This window comes from Lampetra fluviatilis, chromosome 45 (genome assembly GCF_964198595.1).
Source record: "Lampetra fluviatilis chromosome 45, kcLamFluv1.1, whole genome shotgun sequence".
Lineage (NCBI taxonomy): Eukaryota > Metazoa > Chordata > Hyperoartia > Petromyzontiformes > Petromyzontidae > Lampetra > Lampetra fluviatilis.
This window is the reverse complement of record NC_136319.1, coordinates 1,715,928-1,734,533: the sequence shown is the minus strand read 5'-3', so window position 1 is coordinate 1,734,533 and position 18,606 is coordinate 1,715,928. Positions and strand designations below refer to the sequence as shown.

The following is an 18,606-nucleotide window of genomic DNA, read 5'->3' as shown; positions in this document are numbered from 1 at the left end:
CCTGACCAATCACCACTGACCAATCACCACCCACCACTCTCCACTAACCCTCACCACTCAACCTCACCACTCACCCTCACCACTCACCCTCAAAACTAACCACTCTCTCACCACTCACCCTCACCACTCAGCACTCACTCTCACCACTCACCCTCACCACTCACGTTCACCACTCACCCATTCACCGCTCACCACTCACCCATCACCACTCACAACTGCCACTCACCCTCACCACTCACCCTCACCACTCACACTCACAACAACCACTCACCCTCACCGCTCACCAATCACCCTCACCACTCACCCTCACCACTCACCCTGACCACTCACCACTCACCACTCACCCTCATCACTCACCCTAAAAACTAACCACTCTCTCACCACTCACCCTCACCACTCAGCACTCACTCTCACCACTCACCCTCACCACTCACGTTCACCACTCACCAATTCACCGCTCACCACTCACCCATCACCACTCACAACTGCCACTCACCCTCACCACTCACCCTCACCACTCACACTCACAACAACCACTCACCCTCACCGCTCACCAATCACCCTCACCACTCACCCTCACCACTCACCCTGACCACTCACCACTCATCCTCACCAATCACACCCTCACCAATCACCACTCACCCTCACCACTCTCCTTCACCACTCACTCTCACCATTCACCCTCACCATTCAGCCTCATCACTGACCCTCACCACTCACTCTCACCACTCACCACTCACCGTCACAACCACGACTCACCTTCACCACTCACCCTCACCACTCAACCTCACCACTCAACCTCACCCTCACTACTCACCATTCATCCTGACCAATCACCACTGACCAATCACCACCCACCACTCTCCACTAACCCTCACCACTCAACCTCACCACTCACCCTCACCACTCACCCTCAAAACGAACCACTCTCTCACCACTCACCCTCACCACTCAGCACTCACCCTCACCACTCACCCTCACCACTCACGCTCACCACTCACCCCTCACCGCTCACCACTCACCCATCACCACTCACAACTGCCACTCACCCTCACCACTCACCCTCACCACTCACCCTCACAGCAACCACTCACCCTCACCGCTCACCACTCACCCTCACCACTCACCCTGACCACTCACCACTCACCCTGACCACTCACCACTCATCCTCACCAATCACATCCTCACCAATCACCACTCACCCTCACCACTCACCCTCACCACTCACGCTCACCCTCACCACTCACCCCTCACTAATCACCACTCACAACTGCCACTCACTCTCACCACTCACTCTCACGATTCACCCTCACCACTCACCCTCACAACTCACCACTCATCCTCACCAATCACACCCTCAACAATCACCACTCACCCTCACCACTTACCACTCACCCTCACCACTCACTACTCACCCTCACTACTCACCCTCACCATTGACCCTCACCACTCACCCTCACCACTCAACCTCACCCTCACTACTCACCATCCATCCTGACCAATCACTACTGACCAATCACCACCCACCACTCTCCACTAACCCTCACCACTCAACCTCACCACTCACCCTCACCACTCACCCTCAAAACTAACCACTCTCTCACCACTCACCCTCACCACTCAGCACTCACCCTCACCACTCACCCTCACCACTCACCCTCACCACTCACGCTCACCACTCACCCCTCACCGCTCACCACTCACCCATCACCACTCACAACTGCCACTCACCCTCACCAATCACCCTCACCACTCACCCTCACCACTCACCCTGACCACTCACCACTCATCCTCACCAATCACACCCTCACCAATCACCACTCACCCTCACCACTCTCCCTCACCACTCACTCTCACCATTCACCCTCACCATTCAGCCTCACCACTCACCCTCACCACTCACCCTCACCACTCACCACTCACCGTCACAACCACGACTCACCCTCACCACTCACCCTCACCACTCAACCTCACCACTCAACCTCACCCTCACTACTCACCATTCATGCTGACCAATCACCACTGACCAATCACCACCCACCACTCTCCACTAACCCTCACCACTCAACCTCACCGCTCACCCTCACCACTCACCCTCAAAACGAACCACTCTCTCACCACTCAGCACTCACCCTCACCACTCACCCTCACCACTCACCCTCACCACTCACGCTCACCACTCACCACTCACCCCTCACCGCTCACCACTCACCCATCACCACTCACAACTGCCACTCACCCTCACCACTCACCCTCACCACTCACCCTCACAACAACCACTCACCCTCACCGCTCACCACTCACCCTCACCACTCACCCTGACCACTCACCACTCATCCTCACCAATCACACCCTCACCAATCACCACTCACCCTCACCACTCACCCTCACCACTCACCCTCACCACTCACCCTCACCACTCACGCTCACCCTCACCACTCACCCCTCACTAATCACCACTCACAACTGCCACTCACCCTCACCACTCACCCTCACGATTCACCCTCACCACTCACCCTCACAACTTACCACTCATCCTCACCAATCACACCCTCAACAATCACCACTCACCCTCACCACTTACCACTCACCCTCACCACTCACTACTCACCCTCACTACTTACCCTCACCATTGACCCTCACCACTCACCCTCACCACTCTCCCTCACCACTCTCCCTCACCACTCACCCTCACCACTCACCTGTCACGCTCACCACTCACGCTCACCACTCACCCTCACTACTCACCCTAACCACTCACCCTCACTAACCCTCACTCACCCTCACCGCTCACCACTCACCCTCACCCTGACCACTCACCACTCACCCTCACCAATCACCACTCACCGTCACAACCACCACTCACCCTCACCACTCACCCTCACCACTCAACCTCACCACTCAACCTCACCCTCACTACTCACCATTCATCCTGACCAATCACCACTGACCAATCACCACTCACTACACTCCACTAACCCTCACCACTCAACCTCACCACTCACGCTCACCACTCACCATCACCAACCATCCTCACCCCCACCACTCTCCCTCACCACTCTCCCTCACCACTCAACCTCACCTTAACCACTCACCTTCACCACTCACCCTCACCACTCACCCTCTCCACTCACCCTCAGCACTCACCACTCACCTTCAGCACTCACCCTCACCACTCACCCTCACCACTCACCCTCACCACTCACCACTCTCACTACTCACCACTCTCACTACTCACCCTCACCACTCACATTCACCACTCACCTTCTCCACTCACCCTCACCACTCACCCTCGCCACTCACCCTCACTACTCACCACTCATCCTCACCAATCACACCCTCATCAATCACCACTTACCCTCACCACTTACCACTCACCCTCACCACTCACTACTCACCCTCACCACTCTCCCTCACCACTCACCCTAACCACTCAGCAGTCACGCTCACCACTCACGCTCACCACTCATCCTCACTACTCACCCTAACCACTCACCACTCACCCTCACTCACCCTCACCACTCACCCTCACCCTGACCACTCATCCTCACCAATCACACCCTCACCAATCACCACTCACGCTCACCTTCACCACTCACCCTTACCACTCACCCTCACTACTCACCCTTACTACTCACCCTAGCCACTCACCCTCACCACCACCACTCACCCTATTCCCGTTTTTAAAAAAAACTTGCTTACGTGTCGCCAAGTATGCTTAACATTTCTTACAGACACACATTCACTAATTTAGCTTTTGACTTTACACATACAAAACGTCAGCTTGTACTACTGTCATGATAGCAGGTACCACCACCACAGTGATGGTGAGTGGTGAGGGTGAGTGGTGAGCGGTGAGGGTGAGTGGTGAGGGAGAGCGGTGAGGGTGAGTGGTGTGTAGTGAGGGGTGAGTGTTTAGGGTGAGTAGTGAAGAAGAGTGGTGAATGGTGAGGGTGTGTGGTGAGTGGTGAGGGTGAGTGGTCAGGGTGAGTGGTGAGGCTGAGTGGAGAAGGTAAGTGGTGAATGGTGACGGTGAGTGGTGAGGGTGAGTGGTGAGAGTGGTGAGTGGTGAGTGTTGAAGGTGAGTGGTGAGTGCTGAGGGTGAGTGGAGAGGGTGAGTGGTGAGGGTGAGTGGTGAAGGTGAGTGGTTAAGGTGAGGGTGAGTGGTGAGGGAGAGTGGTGAGGGAGAGTGGTGGGGGTGAGGGTGAGGATGGTTGGTGATGGTGAGTGGTGAGCATGAGTGGTGAGGGAAAGGGGTGAATGGTGAGGGTGAGTGGTGAGGGAGAGTGGTGAGGGTGAGTAGTGGTGGTGAGGGTGAGTAGTGAGGGTGAGTGGTGACGGTGATTAGTGAGTAGTGAGGGTGAGTGGTGAGGAGTGAGGAAGAGTGGTGAGGAAGAGTGGTGAGGGTGAGTGGTGAGCGTGAGTGGTGAGGGAGAGGGGTGAGCGTGAGTGGTGAGGGTGAGTGGTGAGGGTGAGTGGTGAGGGTGAGTGGTGAGTGGTGAGGGTGAGTGGTGAAGGGTCTGTGGTGAGTGGTGAGGGGTCTGTGGTGAATGTGTGGTGAGTGATGAGTGGTGAGGTGGTGAGGTGGTGAGGTGTTGAGTGTGAGTGGTGAGAGTGAGTGGTGAGGGTGAGTGGTGAGGGGGTCTGTGGTGTGAGTGGTGAGTGTGAGTAGTGAGGGGTCTGTGGTGAGTGTGAGGTGGTGAGGTGGTGTGAGTGGTGAGTGTGAGTGGTGAGGGTGAGTGGTGAGAGTGAGTGGTGAGGGTGAGTGGTGAAAGTGAGTGGTGAGAGTGCGTGGTGAGGGTGATAGGTGAGGGTGAGTGGTGAGTGGTGAGAGTGAGTGGTGAGAGTGAGTGGTGAGGGTGAGTGGTGAGGGTCAGTGGTGAGTGGTGAGAGGTGAGTGGTGAGGGTGAGTGTTGAGGGTGAGTGGTGGTGGCGAGGGTGAGTGGTGAGGATGAGTGGTGGTAGTGAGGGCGAGGATGATTGGTGAGGGTGAGCGTGAGTGTTGAGGGAGAAGGGTGAGTGGTGAGGGTGAGTGGTGAGAGAGTGGTGAGGGAGAGTGGTGAGGGTGAGTAGTGGTGGTGAGGGTGAGTAGTAAGGGTGAGTGAGTGGTGAGGGTGAGTGAGGGAGAGTGGTGAGGGAGAGTGGTGAGGGTGTATATATTTGTGCCTATGATGACAGCAGTACATGGTGACGTTTTGTATGTTAAATGTAAAAGCAAAATGTGTGAATGTGTGTGTCTGCGACACGCAGTTTGTTAAAAAGGGAATACAGTAGGGCGATTCTAAAGTAATCTACAACCCTTGATTCCTTCGCAACTATTGCAAAGAATAGCTTCTTTTCACGCTTGGGCTACATTTTTAATTACAGAGTTTTATTTTCATTGGTATGTTATGTTTGAAAGTTTTCAGGAGTTTTTATTAATATTTTTGCCCCGGTCAACGCCGGATATTTCCCATTCGTAGCAGTTTTTATCGACTCTATAATCAACTTATTTTAAACGGGAACAGGGCGATTCTAAATGAATCTACAACCATCGATTCCTTCGCGCGATTCAGAGAATCGATTCTTGGCGCGTCGGGTTTAAAAGTAATTACACAGTTGTATTTTCATTGGTATGTAATGTTTTAAAGTTTTCAGAAGATTTTAAATGTATTTTCCCCCCAGGCAACGCTGGGTATATCGAGTTTATAGCACAAAGTCTTCGCCTGACACGTATGGGGTGTCGAAGCCTAGTACCGTGCAGAGCCTCCGGCCTCGCCTAGATCGCCCACCCGGCCGAGGCTAGGGGCGCGGAGGGGGGGTGGGGGTAGCGCCCCACCCCCCCCCGCGCTACAAAAATACTGTCTAATCGCTATAATTGTATTATCTACCGACCCTATAATAGTAAGTGCACACATTGGGGTGGGGGGGGGAAGTGAAACTTTGATGTATTTACCTCAGCGTCGCGTGTTAATGCGTGTGCATATTTTTAACGGGAATTAAAAATGGCGTCCACCCCGCAGCGACAGCGTTGCTGCCCGTTGCCAGGGGCAACCGCCGTGGTCAGCGCCGGTCGGCAATATTAAATAAATAAATAAAGAGAAATCGCACAAAATCGGACCGATTTAAAGGCGATGGACGAAAAATCGGAAATGCCTAAGTTCACCGCGGGGCCGGGGACGTGCCCACCTGCAAAAAAAATTCTTCCTAAACCCCACGGCCCGAGCGCCAAATCCCTCGAAAGTGAGCGTACGCAGAGGGACAGACGGACAGACAAAAAGTGACGTTTATAGGTAAGATAACCCTGTGAGCCATGCGGCTCTTGACTCGGGTGCAAAAGCAACAAAAAAACAACATAAACGAGAAACATCTTGAAGTGACTACACGCAACAGAAAAATCCTGGAAAAAACAGCAAAGTCTTCCAGAAGAAACACCGTATTTCAACGCTGTGTGCAAAAATCCCAGTGGGATGCAAGTCAAACAATAACTATAAGACAATGTAGATTAAAGTTATCAGGCTAACTCTGTACTACAACAAACAAATATGGCTAAACCAAAACGTTTTCAAAATCACCAAAATAAAGCTATAAAAACAATGTAACAGTGATCATAGGAACTGTGATTCAAATTTAACAATAAACGATAAACATAACATACTCTTTGGTTCTTTCGGTAAAGTCACGGAGGTATATTAAAACAGTCTGCATCAGCAGCAGACCATGCTTTCCCACCTGATAACGGACGCTTGTGTTGCGCCCGAAACGTCGTAATTTATTTTATTTTATACTTACATGACTTTACCGAAAAAAACAAAGAGTATGGATTCCTGCAGTCACGAAAGCTTCAAATCAAGATTGATATACATACCATGTACGACCAAAACTCTGCAGCCATAGTTGGCTGCATGAGTCACTCCATAACAGCAGGAGTATCAGTATCAGAATCAAAAAATGTCAATACACCTTTAAAGATCAGCACACTATCATCAAAACTCAAGATCATACTTTGCAGCGGTCATCTGGAATGATACACTTTATTTTAGGCCATTCTGAATAGCAGTGGCAGCTAGGGGTGTACAACTCCTCTAGAGCAGTTTTGAGTGAATATCTCACAGGTAGTGATCCAAGTTGCAGTTTATTGGCAATAGCATTCCAGACCCTGGGGGCATCAATAGCAAAGGCCCTTCCTCCAGTATTTGTACGGCAATAAGGAATGTGAAGCTGATAAATGAGCGAAGACCTTAGGTCACATTTGTTCTTCGAACCAGTGAGGAGATCCAGCAGGTATTCTGCACATTTTTTTGTAAGTACATCGTGAATAAATAAGATCTGATGCACAAGCCGTCGAACATTAAGAGATGTTAAGTTTGACCCAATGTCGAGATCACAGTGGTGGGTCCTATTTGGGCAGTTCAATGCAAATCTTAAGGCCGAGTGATAAATTGTGTCAAGCTTCTTCAGTACAGTACTGGGGGCTGATTTATATACAACTAGTGGTAAATACCCGGCGTTGCTCGGGCGAAAAAGACAGACACACACATGGACTTACACACAGACGTTGACCCACACATAGAAACACATCGATTTAGACGCACACACACACATATGGTGAAACCCAGGATGGATCGTTAGCAGGCCAGCCTAATCGTTTCTAACCGGCGAAGATGTTCCATTAGGGGGGTGCACGTTTCGCAAGCGTAGAGAAGGGAGGGAATTACTGTGGCCGAGAAGACCTGGAGCTTCATGTGGAGCGAGAGACCAGGTAGCTTCCACACAGCGTAACGCAGCCAATGAAAAGATATGGCGCTCGACTGATTTGGAGTGAGAACTCTGCTGTTAAACTGAAGCCGGTCATGAGCACACTGGCCAGGTATGGGAATCTCTCCAATCTCTCCACAACTGCCGCATCAGCAATTGTGAGTTGTGGGGGTGGATTGTCCGATGGTACAAAATACCCAGGCAGGTGCTTAGTTTTGGTGGGGCTGATGGTAAGGCCCCACCTCTTAGTGGCAAGCTCCAAGTTCAGCAGCAGTGCCTCCAACTCCTCCTCTGAGTGAGCAGCAATGACCAGAGCATCGGCATACATAACATGGTTGAGCAATAGGTAGCCATCCCTTGACCGCACACGGGCATCGATCAGCCTCCCATTGTATCTGTACCATATGGTAATTTCTCCAGTACAGCCATCGAAGGCTTATCGAACTACGTGGTCAAAAGATACAATATGTTAAATAATGTGGGAGACAGAGGACATCCCTGTCACACCCAAGGTGTACAGGGAATGGCTCTGACTCCTGGGCAGGAAGTTTTACCCGGGTCCACTCACTATCATGAAGATCCTTGATGATCATGAGCAGCTGGTCAGGGACTCCGAAAGCATTTAAAACAACCCAGACGCCAGGCCTACTGATGGTATCATAGGCCTTGAGCAGGTCAATAAAGCACAATTCACTCACACGCACACATGGACCTACAGACACGCAAATAAATGGACTTACACTGACTCACATGGAGCCACGCACTCAAAGCGACTAACACACACGCCCATGGACTGACACACACGCACATATCGACTCACACACACGCATTAACTTACACACACACATCGAGTGACACACACACGTGTATGGACTTACACAGACATGTGGACTAACACACACACATATGGACTGACACACACATACACATCGATGTACATATACATATCGACTGACACACATAGACACACAAACGCACATTGACTTACACACTCAGATGGAGCCATGCACACACATAGACTCACACACACGCATTCACTTACACACACACATTGAGTGAAACACACACGTATGGACTTACACACACAGCGACTGATACGCACACACATGGACTGACACACACACAAACACTTGTACGTACACACACACACACATGGGGCGTTGTCCGTTTGAAAAAGACAGACACACACATGGTCTGAGACACAGACATGGACTCACACACGTAGAAAGCCATCGACTTACACGCACACAAACACATATGGACTCACACACACAGACATCGACTTTAGGGACACATGTAGTTTCTGCACACGAACATTCCAATAGTAATATTAGGAAATGTATTAGTTTTATAATAGTAAAGAATGAAGCAGAGTTGATATGTGTACACAAACATTATCATTGTAATATTTGTAAATGTATTTGTTTAATAATAGTAAACAATAAACCTGAGTTCTTAGCAAAAGATTCAATAACATTGTACTTTCCATTGGTGTGGTGACGCCTCGTCCCGTGCAGAGCCCGTGGCCTCGCCTAGATTGGCAAGGCGGAGGAGGTGAGACAATGCCAGGCTGCGGGCTGGGCCGCGACCCCCGCCCCTCCCCACCATCCCCCCGCCCGAGCCAGAATAATACTATGTAAGCGCTTTAATAATATTAAATTAATATCGAAGGACTTTATAGCAGTAACTGCACGCATTGGGGTGGGGGGGGGGAGAGGACATCACACTGTGAAGAGAAATCGGCAGCGTGATGTGTATATTTATTCCATGTAAAACGCGTAAAATAAAATGTCCCCTGTGAGCTCGACCGAACGTGCATCACTTGGCAGGATCCGCCTCCCCCACACAATTGGCGTGAGTTGGTACGGTCGATGGCCCGCAATAAGTAAATAATTTAACAAAAAGAATGCCACAAAATCGTTAATTTATACGACTTTAAAGTTTACGGACGTGAAAACGGAATAGCCTATTCCCACCGCGGGGCTTAGGGCGTGCCGGCTGGCAAATGTTTTAGGACTTAAACCCCACCATCCGAGAGCCAAATCCCCCGCAAACGCGCGCGTGGAGACTTTTATATATAAGAAAAAGAAAGAAAGAAGAAGACTAGCGGGAAGTTCCCGGCGTTGCCCGGGTGAAGAATATATTTCAAAACTTCTCTTAAAAACATTACATATACATACACAGATACTAAGATATTGTGAAAGCCCGGTGGGCCGTTTGCCCATTTCTCGACCAACACAATTACAAGAGGCTTGCAAAAAGTCAAAAAAGTTGTAGAAAGTGTGGGGTAAATAGTTGATGTAAAACGTTTCCGAAAATTGTGGATCCCCCCGTCAAAAAATATCTTTACCCCCGCGTAGGTATATATGCCTACACACCCTACATACAACAGAGGAAGCGGTATCTATTGACTGTAGTAGTATCTACTGACTGTACAGTAGTATATACTGAGCCAGTAGTAGCCACTGACTGTGTAGTAGTATTTACTGATTGGAGTAACGACTGACCGTAGTAGTATCTACTGGCCCTACAGTAGTATCTACTGACTCTCGTAGCTACTCACCATAGTAGTATGTACTGACTGTATAGTAGTACAGTGAGGGAAAAAAAGTATTTGATCCCCTGCTGATTTTGTACGTTTGCCCACTGACAAAGAAATTATCAGTCTATAATTTTAATGGTAGGTTTATTTGAACAGTGAGAGACAGAATAACAACAACAAAATCCAGATAAACGCATGTCAAAAATGTTATAAATTGATTTGCATTTTAATGAGGGAAATAAGTATTTGACCCCTCTGCAAAACATGACTTAGTACTTGGTGGCAAAACCCTTGTTGGCAATCACAGAGGTCAGACGTTTCTTGTAGTTGGCCACCAGGTTTGCACACATCTCAGGAGGGATTTTGTCCCACTCCTCTTTGCAGATTTTCTCCAAGTCATTAAGGTTTCCAGGCTGACGTTTGGCAACTCGAATCTTCAGCTCCCTCCACAGATTTTCTATGGGATTAAGGTCTGGAGACTGGCTAGGCTACTCCAGGACCTTAATGTGCTTCTTCTTGAGCCACTTCTTTGTTGCCTTGGCCGTGTGTTTTGGGTCATTGTCATGCTGGAATACCCATCCACGACCCATTTTCAATGCCCTGGCTGAGGGAAAGAGGTTCTCACCCAAGTTTTGACGGTACATGGCCCCGTCCATCATCCCTTTGATGCGGTGAAGTTGTCCTGTCCCCTTAGCAGAAAAAAACCCCAAAGCATAAAATGTTTCGACCTCCATGTTTGACGGTGGGGATGGTGTTCTTGGGGTCATAGGCAGCATTCCTCCTCCTCCAAACACGGCGAGTTGAATTGATGCCAAAGAGCTCCATTTTGGTCTCATCTGACCACAACACTTTCACCCAGTTGTCCTCTGAACCATTCAGATGTTCATTGGCAAACTTCAGACGGGCATGCATATGTGCTTTCTTGAGCAGGGGGACCTTGCAGGCGCTGCAGGATTTTAGTCCTTCACGGCGTAGTGTGTTACCAACTGTTTTCTTGGTGACTATGGTCCCAGCTGCATTGAGATCATTGACAAGATCCTCCCGTGTAGTTCTGGGCTGATTCCTCACCGTTCTCATGATCATTGCAACTCCACGAGGTGAGATCTTGCATGGAGCCCCAGGCTGAGGGAGATTGACAGTTCTTTTGTGTTTCTTCCATTTGCGAATAATCGCACCAACTGTTGTCACCTTCTCACCAAGCTGCTTGGCAATGGTCTTGTAGCCCATTCCAGCCCTGTGTACGTCTACAATTTTGTCCCTGACATCCTTGGATAGCTCTTTGGTCTTGGCCATGGTGGAGAGTTTGGAATCTGATTGATTGATTGCTTCTGTGAACAGGTGTCTTTTATACAGGTAACAAGCTGAGATTAGGAGCACTCCTTTAAGAGTGTGCTCCTAATCTCAGCTCGTTACCTGTATAAAAGACACCTGGGAGCCAGAAATCTGTCTGATTGAGAGGGGGTCAAATACTTATTTCCCTCATTAAAACGCAAATCAATTTATAACATTTTTGACATGCGTTTTTCTGGATTTTCATCAGGGGATCAAATACTTTTTTCCTTCACTGTATATACTGACTGTAGCAATATTGACTGACTGTAGTGGTATATACTGACTGTTTTAGTATCTACTAACTCTATATAGCAGTGTCTACCAACTCGATAGGAGTATCTGCTTTCACTACAGCAGTGCATACTGTGGTGGTATGTGCTATGATTACAGCAGTGCATACTGCTGTGGTGGTACCTGCTATGATTACAGCAGTGCATACTGTTGTGGTGGTACCTGCTTTCACTACAGCAGTGCATACCGACTGTGGCGGCACCTGCTATGATTACAGCAGTGCATACTGCTGTGGTAGTACCTGCTATGATTACAGCAGTGCATACTGCTGTGGTGGTACCTGCTATGATAACAGCATTGCATACTGACTGTGGTGGTACATGCTATGATTACAGCAGTGCATACTGACTGTGGTGGTACATGCTATGACTACAGCAGTGCATACTGCTGTGGTGGTACCTGCTATGATTACAGCAGTGCATACTGCTGTGGTGGTACCTGCTATGATTACAGCAGTGCATACTGCTGTGGTGGTACCTGCTATGATGACAGCAGTACATACTGTGGTGGTACCTGCTATGATGAGAGCAGAACATACTGTGGTGGTGGCACCTGCTATGACAGCAGTACATACCGAGTGTGGTGGCACCTGCTATGATTAGAGCAGTACATATTGTGGTGGTGGTACCTGTTATGATGACAGCAGTACATACCGAGTGTAGTGGTGGTACCTGCTATGATGAGAGCAGTACATACTGTGGTGTACCTGCTATGACGACAGCAGTACATACTGTGGTGGTACCTGCTATGATGACAGCAGTACATACTGTGGTGGTGGTACCTGCTCTGATGAGAGCAGTACATACTGTGGTGGTGGTACCTGCTATGATGAGAGCAGTACATACTGTGGTGGTACCTGCTATGTTTACAGCAGTGCAAACTCACCACTCACCCTCACCACTCACTACTCACCACTTTCCCTCACCACTTACCACTCACCCTCACCACTCACCCTCACCACTCACCCTCACCACTCACCCTCACCACTCTTCCTCACCACTCACCCTCACCACTCACCCTCACCACTCACCCTCACCACTCACCCTCACCACTCACCCTCACCACTCTTCCTCACCACTCACCACTCATCCTCACCACTCTTCCTCACCACTCACACTCACCCTCATCACTCACCCTCACCACTCTTCCTCACCACTCACACTCACCCTCACCACTCACCCTCACCACTCACCACTCACCACTCACCCTCACCACTCACCCTCACCACTCACCCTCATCACTCACCCTCACCACTCACCACTCACCCTCACCACTCACCCTCACCACTCACCCTCACACTCACCACTCACCGTTACCACTCACTGGTGAGGGTAAGGGTGAGTAGTGAGTGAAATGTTAAGCATACTTTGCGAAATGCAGTTTTTAAAACGGGAATATGCCGATTCTAAAGGAATCTACAACCTTCGATTCCAAAGAATCGATTCTTGGCGCGCTCGGGGTTTAATTTTTAATTACAGAGTTTTATTTTCATTGGTATGTTTAGTTTTAAAGTTTTCAGAAGTTTTTTAATGTATTTTCCCCCCGGGCAACGCTGGGTATATCGACTCTATAGCACAAAGTCATCGCCTGACAAAGTGGCGTGTCGAGGCCTAGTATCGTGCAGAGCCTCCGGCCTCGCCTAGATTGCCCAACCGGCTGAGGCTGGGGGCTGGGCCGCTATCCCACCCACCCCCGCGCTACAATAATACTGTTTAATTGCTATAATTGTATTATCTACCGACCCTATAATAGTAATTGCATACATTGGGGTGGGGGGGAGAGAAGAGGACGTGACACTTTAATGAATTTACCTCAGCGCCGCGTGTTCATTTTTGTGCATTTGGAACGGGAATGAGAAATGGCGTCCACCCTGCAGCTACGGCGTTGCTGCCCGTTGCCAGGGGCAACCGCCCGTTGCCAGGGGCAAGCCTTGGTCAGTGTCTCTCGCATGTGCAACGGCATGCTTCGTCGTGCGCCAGTCGGCAAAAATAAATAAATAAAGAGAAATCTCACTAAATCGATAATTAAACCGCTTTAAAGTTTGGAGACGAAAAAACGTAAATGTCTATTCCCACCGCGGGGCTCGGGGCATGCCTCCCGGCAAAATTGTATTTGTTAAACCCCACGATCCGAGAGCTAAATCCCCCGCAAGTGAGCGTACGCAGATGGACGGACGGACAAAAAATGCCTTTTATAGGTTAAATGTCACAGTAATCAAGTAGAGGCAGTATGGTAGCTTTTATCAATTCCAAACGGAATATGGGGGGGGGGGGGGAAGCAGTGCTTGTGTCGATACAGAAAACCATTTTTTTTTTGTCTTTTTACCAATATAATCAATGTGATCTGGAAAATTTAGTTTTGAATCAAAGATGACCCCAAAATACTTATAGATCTTGACTTGCTCTATTTGATGATTATTTAAGGAATATAATTGGGGGAAAATAACTTCCTGCTTTAGTCCTGGTGAGAAGCATAGCACCTTGGTTTTGGAGGTATTCAGGACTAGTTTAAGAGCAACTAGCTGATGTTGTAGTTTATTGAAATTACCCTGGAGCTTAGCAATCACGTCATCTGGAGAGCGACCAGCAGTAATCAGTATCATTTCATCTGCAAACAGATTTACCCTGGAATGATCCAGGTCAGTGCCCAAGTCATTGACATGAAGAGAGAACAAGAGGGGGCCGAGGATGGAACCCTGTGCAACCCCTTTTGTTATCTTAACACTGTTTGACCTCCAACCATCTGTGAAAACAGTTTGGGTGTGAGAAGAGAGGTAATTTTAAACATTCTACTGCGTGTTCAGAAAAACGGAGGCAACTTAGTTTACTAAGCAGGGTGTTGTGGTACACTGTATCAAAGGCTTTGGACAAGTCAAGAAAAAGACAGGCACAGTACTGCTTATTATCAAGGTTACTGTAAATGTGATTCAGAGAGTCTAATGCAGCAGATGTGGTGCTGTATTTTTTTCAGACCCCAGATTCGTTTCGATGTAATAGATTGTTGTCGGACAGGAAACTGCTAATTTGGTAGTTCAATCATTGTTCAAAATTTTTGATCAACGGGTACAAAATTGAGACAGGTGGGTAGTTATTTGGATCATATTTAGGGCCCCCTTTGTGAAGTGGACTAACATAGGAATGTTTCCATTCTAGAGGTACTGATGCTTCTTTGATGGACAGGTTGAAAATATTGGCTATAGGTTTGTATATTAGGTGACCAACAGTTAGCAGGGCAAAGACGGAAATACTATCCTTTCCGGTAGAGGAGGACAGTTGTTTCAGAACATTATTTTCATGGATAGGCTGCAAACTAATTTCGTTTAATGTTTGGACAGGGGTGTAGGAAATTGCATGAGCAGGGGTGACTCCCAATACATTATCAAAAAGGTCACCAGCTTCAGAAAAATGGAGGTTAAAATTGTCGGCTATTTTTGGGGTTCTGAAAAATAGTCAACCATTTTAGTTAAGCGCAAAAGGCAGATTATCTGTGTTGGATGCCTTTCGATACATTTGATTGTTTTCAGCTCAGGATAAGCAGGTGCAGGCGGGTGGCCTGGGTGAGAGTAGATAGAGAGACGCCAGCAATTAGGGAAAGAGGAAGTGATTGGCTGGCTGCAAATACAAACGCGGGGTAGGCGCTAAGAAGGCGAGAGATAGAGGCGAAAAGGGAGAGAACACGTGCAAGAGACGCCGGAAAGACGCCGGATTGATGAGGGCCATCTGAAGGCACGCATTGAGGAGGGGGATATAAGGGGAACGTGTGAGGCAGTTGGGTTGAGTTGGTTGGAGATGAAGCAGTGAAGAGATTCAAGAGAAGTCCGGGACCTCACCCTCCAGACCCCCGCTGGGGGAAAGGGCGAGATTGGCGGTGCGGTTGTAGACAGGCTAGCAGTGGAGAGGCTAGCGGAATCTTTAGTTTGAGTGTGATAGGCTAGCGGGATGAGAAGCTAGTAGAGTATAAAGAGAGAGTCCGTGACAGGCTAGGGGAGCGAGAGAGAGAGTAAGCTCGAAGTCGCAGGCTTGCAGAGGAAGAGTTCGCGACAGGAGGACGTGATGTTGAACAAGAGGAGAATCCGTGTGGGATGCTGTGAATAAAGTGACAGGAGAAAAGATCAAGTTGTCCGCGTGATAAAACACCACACTACACCATTACTATATGCATTTGTCATACGCGTGATAATTACAGTGTTAGGTATCAACGCATCACGTACCACAACAACACAACAGACAACACGACGACAGCGTGTGTGTACACGCCAAGTGCACTGCTCGTGCCGCTACTGCGCACGCGTTGCCATGACCGCTGTGTGAGCGTCGTCGCTGTCCTTACCACAGATGGATGCTCACCGACTCTGGACACAAACTCAGCCTACGACTACCTCCAGATTTCCTCGGATCTCAAGACAGTGACGCAGAGCGATGTCCGCCAGCGTCGCCCCCATCACCCACACCGCTTTGATTACTGGTCACAAGCCCTGTGCTCTGAGAGCTTCTCGTCGGGTCAGCACTACTGGGAGGTGGATGTGGTGAGCGCGGGGCGGTGTTGGGTTGGAGTCGCGTATGGGACGATCCCACGTAGAGGGCGTGGAGCTGAGTGCAGCCTGGGAGGGAGTGACGTCTCCTGGTGTCTAGCGAAATATGGCAACAGCTTCTCAATGTGGCATGGCGAAGTAGAGACCTCACTGTCGGTGCCGGAGCCTCCACAGAGAGTCGGGATTCATCTGGACTGGGACGCGGGGCTGCTGTCGTTTTACAGCTCCGACTCCATGGCGCCGTTGCACTCGTTTCACCAAACCTTCGCTCATCCCCTACATCCTGGGCTGTGGGTGTATGGGAGTGGTGACTCAGCGAGGATTGTGGATCTGAGTGGTGCGTCCTGAGAGAGGTGAACGTGAACAGCGCAGAGGGCAGACGCCACGACGCACGGCGCTCGCCACCCTCGTCACTGCCAAGCGCAGTGCCACGCCCGTGACTGGCTGGTGGCTGTCGGTGGCTCGGGGCTGCGTGGCTCTCCATCACAAAGGGGGGGCGGGGGCTGAGCGTAAACAATCCTCACAACCTTCATGGGGTGGGGTTATAAAATAAGTTCCGCTCTGTGTGTGTGTGAAGCCAACGTGGATGTATTCACCCTGCCAGAGGAGTGTGACTGTAGTTTAGGGGTGCAGTGGTTAGTAATGGTGAACTGGGATGTGTTTATACACCGGTGGTGTAATGGATTTAGGGAGAGATAAAACAACAATAATAATATTGATTTTAAAAAGTATAACATGTTCACGGACAGTGGAATTGAAACGCTTGTTTCGTCGATTCTACAATAAAAGTACAGAACAACAACAATGTAGTTGTGTACAGCGTAATTCGTGCTCACTGCATCCCACAACGCTGCTCATTAATTAAACACGACGACCAAATCCTCTACACAGCCACTGCCAAGCAAATTAAAACTTCAAATTAATAAACAAATAAACAGATGGCGCCAAATGCAAAAGGCGCCAACAATGCTGCTGTCATGGACGTGGTGACGTCACCAAGCACGCTCCCATAAACCGGTGACGTCACCACGTCACCCCTCCCCCTCTCCCCCTTCACCCCTCCACGCCCGCCCCTCACCACTGCACCATCTGTGAACACAAAGAGCTTCACAGCTCATCGGATTCCTCCTGCACTAAAAACACAGATTCAGACGTTCTGGATTCCCGCCACTGGGGGAGTCCCTCGCTGTGACGTCACCACGTTACCGCGTTGACGACAACAAAAACAAACTGAGGCTCTGAGGGGCAACCTGCAGCCTCGCTGCTGTGACCCAGCACTGTGGGGGTGGGGGGGTTGGTGGATCACCACTGACGCTGCTGGGAACTCCCCGCGAGGGCGCCACGTGGCCCTGGTGCTCGCCAGAAGGTGGTGGAGCAGCAACAACAACAAACAACACGACAACCACCACCACAACAACCATCACCACTACCACAACCATCACCACCACAACCACCACAATAAAAACCACAACAACCACCACCACCAAGCGTGAACTTCACCCAGTGACAGGGACTGGGAACCAGTGGCGGCTCCTGCAAAATCTCTCAGGGGGGGCAAATGTCTGGATGATTGATAAGGATAAGGTCCACCCATGCAATGAATAAATTAACAGCTTAAGCATGTAAAGGCAACTTCACTTCTTTAATATTAATGAAAAATAAAGTGACTCTTACAATACATCTTGTTTGTTTATATACTCACTATTAAAACAAACCACTCAAGTTTATTTTATTAAAGATTCCACTAGGTGGCGATAAATTATATTGTTGGATGAAACGTGCTTACGTATGATGACGTAAGCACGTATGATGACGTAAGCACGTTAGTGCATGCCCTCCCGGAAGCCATAGAGAATGCATTGCAGCGCCCCCGTTCGAAAAAAAACATCTTTGAATGTAAGTCTATGGGGCCACTCGGGGCGATTCTCAGCCGTAGTGAAATCGCCCAAAAAGAGGCGGTACTCCACAGAACGTGACATGACGCTGATTGGACTATATCCAGAGGCTGACAGTGACGGCTAGCGTGACTCTGTGGTTGAATGACATTGGTGGTGCGTCGCCCAATCGCCCAAATGAAGAAACCGCCCCTGCTGGGAACTAAAAATAAAAATCGGCCCCAGGCTTTTTGTAAACATGCCGCACACAAATTCGGACTATGGGCAACATTTATTTA

The 18,606-nt window shown here is 49.3% G+C and overlaps 1 protein-coding gene across 1 annotated transcript in view; it reads left to right on the top strand.

The window, feature by feature from the left end:
* LOC144947511 (E3 ubiquitin/ISG15 ligase TRIM25-like) overlaps positions 1–16,898 on the top strand; it is a 28,173-nt gene extending 11,275 nt beyond the window's left edge. The window contains exon 6 of the mRNA XM_078876731.1: positions 16,237–16,898. Within this exon, the coding sequence (XP_078732857.1) occupies positions 16,237–16,781 (545 nt within the window). The 3' untranslated portion in view covers positions 16,782–16,898. The remainder of the gene's footprint in view (positions 1–16,236) is intronic.
* The last annotated feature ends 1,708 nt before the right edge of the window (positions 16,899–18,606 follow it).